Source organism: Mustela putorius, unplaced genomic scaffold, assembly GCF_011764305.1.
Source record: "Mustela putorius furo isolate JIRA1106 unplaced genomic scaffold, ASM1176430v1.1 tig00537227_pilon_pilon_pilon, whole genome shotgun sequence".
Lineage (NCBI taxonomy): Eukaryota > Metazoa > Chordata > Mammalia > Carnivora > Mustelidae > Mustela > Mustela putorius.
Window position 1 is genome coordinate 1,383,977 of NW_025422368.1, and position 4,832 is coordinate 1,388,808.

Here is a 4,832-nt window from a genome sequence, read left to right on the forward strand (position 1 = left end):
ATAGAAAAAAGTATAGTGGCTCAGTTAATAGTTGAGTTTGATGGTATCCAAAATGGACTTCATTGACTAGTAAATGTTGATTAGTGCATTCAAGTGAGAGAAAACTAGTCTCTAGTGATATGTCCAAGAAGTTTGTCTTATATTTAAAAACTGGGGACACTTGTACAAAATATAATTCACAATCACACAGGAAGGACTAGATAGAATTCAAAGCATCTGTCATTGGGAGTGACAGAATCATTGGACAACTACTCTCAAACCACTTAAAAATAAATGACTTTTGATATTGCTCAATGTTATTTTTTATTGGAAAACAAACAAAATGATTAGGGATAAGAAAGAGATGGTACACGTAGTAAGTAGTTGAGTTAAATCAAATGAGGGGACATTGTGGCTGAGCCCAGCAGGATCAAATGCAGAAGACCCAGGCTAATTCCATTTTAGTAATATTTCAACCTAATAGTTTCTTTAACATATCCACGAGGCCTGCAGGACAAAAAAATATATTGTCAATAGGGTTTCAAAAAAAAGATGAAGAATGTGGCTTCTTTCTTGGAAATCTGCAAGGAGACTAACAAAAGCCAAATGGCACTAAATTCCATGGAGTCAAAGGAATATGACATGTTCATCCCCCCCAAAAAACAGGTTCTACAACCTAGACAGGAGCCTAGGGAAGCTTGAAGTTTAGAGAGAACGTGAAGTAAGCCAATATGCATTCATTTTCCTTCCACTAGAGCACAAAGCAACCAGTCTTCTTCTCAAAAGGTATTACTCCTTTCCCACCCACCCACATTGGCTGCCACTGCACATCCTTGACCAAGGTGAAAATCAATGGCCCCAATACAGAAGACTATAAGCCATATTTGAAAATGTTTCCTCAAGACTTTAAGTACAAATCCAATCTCTCCCATATGTTCAGGGGAAAGTCTTTCATTCTAAGTTTTCCATTTCTTCATCTTTACAGTGTTTATTTGGTAATGTCTCTGAGATTTAAATTACATTGATATGTGAACTGTATACTGAAATGTCTGGCATATGTCCACACTCAACAAATTTTGTAACTGATGTTCCATGAGTGTTGAAGGACAGGAAAGATGAACCACAACTAGGAAAACTGTACTATCTTGAGCCTCAAAGAATGTTCAAATTCCCAGAAATATCCTAAATGATGCTCAGAAGCTTCTGCTTCAAAGAAGCATCATTTTAGAACTGTTGTCTATTTTGGAAAAGTCTTTCAAAGAAACAGAAACTTTTTTGATGAAAAAGAAAAACACAAGCATAAACAGTAACCTGGTTCAAAGAAGAAACTTACTGTGGTCTTTTCAATGGTATTTCTACCAAGATTAATTTTCCCTATGAAATGCTAGTGTTTCAAGACCATGCAAGTAATAATAGTGGACAAGAGGTTGCAAACTCAGGCTTCTCTGAGATCTAGCTTACTTGATTTTTGAAATCAAAAGGAATTAGAGAATAATGAAAACAGAGTTTTCTCGGGGCTTCACCCTCCCACCCTCCCCAATACCCAACTCCTCCTCATAAGAGAGTTTACACTAACAATAGAATCCAAGAAACAAGAAATCCAGGAGGCCCATAAAGAAATCATTTAGATGAGTAGAACTTACTTGATCGAGTGGTGCTTTGAGCAGCACTGGTTGTGGAGCCAGGGGCTATAGTGGTGGCCGCAGCAGTGGTGGCTGCAGCTGTGGTGGCTGCAGCAGTGGTGGCATCAGAGGCAGCTGAAGTTAGGAGGAAAATATACAACTGAAACACTTGTGCCCCAGGAAACAAAATTTATCACACCTAAGTTTGGAGGTACATTCCCCGTTCTGAATTTATCTCTGCAAATGTCAATAATCCTGTCATACCCTTAGCCTGGCTACCCACTTTAGCCTCATTCTTCGTATCCCTACCTTGTAGCACTGAAAGATTTGGGTTTCCCTACAAAGACTGTGACATTAAGAGAAGATACAAGGAAATACTTTCTCCCAGGGCTGAGCACAAAACACCAAATTCATACGTGTTCCGATTTCCAGGGATCGTGGCTCAGAGGCCACAAGAGAACCCTTAGTGGGCTGAATTTCTGGTGCCCTCCCATGGGCTAATTTGAACTCTTTAGTTTCCACTGCAGCATGATGTTGTGGGTAGACTATACTAGAGAAGAGAAGAAAGAATAAGATCGTGTATCTCACATTAGACCAATAGGATCTCCTTTCTTTGAAAGAAGCACAATCCCTTCCCTCAGGTTCCAGCCTGAAATGGGATTATATTTGTATGGTCTGTTGTTCAACTTAGACTCCATATGTTACAGAAATATCTAGGTGAGCCACATTAGACATAAGAAGATACAGTAATGCTATGTTGGCAAGGATAAAGTAAGTAAATGTTCCATCAATCATCCCATGTTCATGGCAAGATTAATGGCCACTATCACTCTCTACATCTTAAACCAGAGCTCCTAACAAATAGGCAAAATCAGACCCTACATTTCTAAGTTACATTTACCTCAACAAGGGGATAGATCATTCTCCATACCCACACTCTGGCCATGTTTTCTCAGTCCTCGTTCAAGAGAGAGGACAGTGTTTCCAACTGGCCCCGCATGGAGCCATATAAGACATATGGTTCAGTGTGTGAGATCTGACCACTGTTTATGCCCTTATGATCAAAAGACACAGGTCCCCAACTGTGGAGGACAAAAAGAGAACTCTCCTTCATGTATTCATGAGCACAACAACACACATGGCGTTGGACATATGGGACACTATGGGAGAAACCCAAGAAAGGGGTTTGGTCCACAATCTTGAGTTTCAGATCGCAGAAGGAAAACACACTTCAGCCTGGAAATAAAGCATATACACCATTACAAAGAACAAAGCTTAAGGCCGTCCTGCTACTTCAGCCCTACATTCTACAGTTTGCATTCCACATTCTCATGTGCTCTGATGCCCACATTTCTACATCATCTTCAGCGTCTACATTCTCTTCCATCATCTTGAGACTTATTAATCCCTCTTTTCACACTAGCCATGTATTCATCCCAGCAATTTATAGTAATCACCATAGTTAAAACGCTTTACATGCATCTCCCTGAATTCACAGACCACAAATTCAGACCACCTTACCTTGTCATTTCTGCTACAGGACAATGAATAATAATCCACAATTTATGTCGATCCATGCCAGAGAATTTATATTCTCTAATAATGTATAAGAAATCAACACATATTTCTATGTTCACAATGAACTTTAGAAGCAGCAGTGTGGCTTTCCCAGTCTTCTGCTTTGGAGTCTCTATACCCTGTCTCATATGGCAGCTTTGAGAATAAGATGGCTGGGAAAACACTCAAGAGAGGAAGATACAAGCAAAGACTTACCAGTAGAGCTATCAGATGGAGCACTGGTTGTAGACTCTGAAAGAGAAAAAGAAAAAATAGGTGAAAGTTGAATACCAGTTTGGGGGTTAATAAGGGATGAGAGAATATGGACAATATTGCAGGTTTTCACAATTGAACCTTGGGCTTTCCTACACATGTTGAGCACAAAAACACACACAGATTATATGAAACCCACAAAACCTCACAAAAAACATAACACATCTCCATTGTGCTTTCCTGATACCAACTTCAAATGACCTTATTAAATATATTGTCCTAAACTAATGTTGAAGTTGCAATCTGAGTTTAAAACTAAGCAAAGACCTGAGTGAATTGTCAAAGCCTAAGAGTCCTCTCTATCTTGAGTGGTCAGGCAAAGTGGGAATGGAACAGGGTAGTGGAATAGAGGGGGCCAGCATTCTAAGCCCCTCCAAACCCACATCCACACAGAATTTATATCATGATATCCCCTTGCCCCACCTTATTTAAGGTAAGTATCTTTACTTACGGCCTGAGACCAGGAAGGTGGAAACTGCCACCAGTACCAGCATCGCCAAGACCTTCATCCTGGTGAAAAGATTAGCAGGGAGCACAGAGAAGAAAGTGTCAGAGCTCAGGAGGATGTAGGACTCTGACTCCAGCAGGCCACATCCTGAGATTATATAGGCAAAGGGCACCAATCAGGAGTTGCCAGATCAGAATCTGGGCCAGTTAATTTTAAGAAATGTTGATATTCAGAGAAACCACTGGAGAGTCAACAGCACAGCCAAAGTCACTTTGGAAAGATCACAACTTCAGTCCCTTGATTCTGACACAGGTTTCAGGTCAAGAGTTTTCCATTTGAACATTTGCCAGAAAACAACTTTGTTTCCAGGCTTCCTCTCACCTTATAGGACAGAGTGGCACCATGATTGCCTCCTCTGCTGACAAGCAGGAGAAGTCAGATACCAAGCCTTGCAGGATTGCTGAAACCTGCAATGCTCCTTTCATACACATTAGATGTTGGACACCTACATCTTTCTTAGCCCAGGTTTCCTGAAAGCAGAATCATCAGGGAATGGCAGCTTCTTTCAGAACTATCCACCTAGGTCAGGCTGTACCTTCCTCCAGCAATGGCCTCCCTCACGTACATGTAGGTAGTGTCATCTGACATTCATACACAGTGAGCCCACACTGATAGGCTCTCTACGAATTTAATCACTTCTTGTGGAAAAATTCACAAAGAGAAAGAAGATAGAAAATGAAACAAACATTTGTTAATTAAGACAGGCATTGAATCAATACATTCATGTAATAAATATTTATTGACTGCTATACTTTAGAGAAATGGCAATGTGTAAAACACATAAAAATGCTATATGACACATACAATTGTGGGAATTCACCCACTGAAAGTAAACAGAAAGGAAGAAAGAGATAGAGAGAAGGGAAGACAGGGAAGGGAAACAGTGTGTAGTT

The 4,832-nt window shown here is 40.2% G+C and overlaps 1 protein-coding gene across 1 annotated transcript; it reads right to left on the reverse strand.

The window, feature by feature from the left end:
- Window positions 1-284: 284 nt before the first annotated feature.
- On the reverse strand, window positions 285-3,999 carry LOC101682772 (facilitator of iron transport 3). Its single transcript, XM_004774523.3, has 4 exons — window positions 3,883-3,999; window positions 3,375-3,410; window positions 1,623-1,736; window positions 285-486 (listed from the first exon to the last, which is right to left on the reverse strand). Exons 1-4 carry the CDS (start codon window positions 3,938-3,940, stop codon window positions 452-454), a joined length of 243 nt encoding a protein of 80 aa, XP_004774580.1. The 5' UTR covers window positions 3,941-3,999; the 3' UTR covers window positions 285-451.
- Window positions 4,000-4,832: the final 833 nt, after the last annotated feature.

What these genes read in the sequence shown, in the direction of transcription:
- LOC101682772 (XM_004774523.3), bottom strand. Translation starts at nt 3,940, where the DNA reads ATGAAGGTCTTGGCGATGCTGGTACTGGTGGCAGTTTCCACCTTCCTG. An exon ending in CACCTTCCTGGTCTCAGGCC is followed by an intron (nt 3,411 to 3,882) that starts GTAAGTAAAGAT and finishes TTTCTCTTTCAG; the next exon opens with AGTCTACAACCAGTGCTCCA. An exon ending in TCCATCTGATAGCTCTACTG is followed by an intron (nt 1,737 to 3,374) that starts GTAAGTCTTTGC and finishes TCCTAACTTCAG; the next exon opens with CTGCCTCTGATGCCACCACT.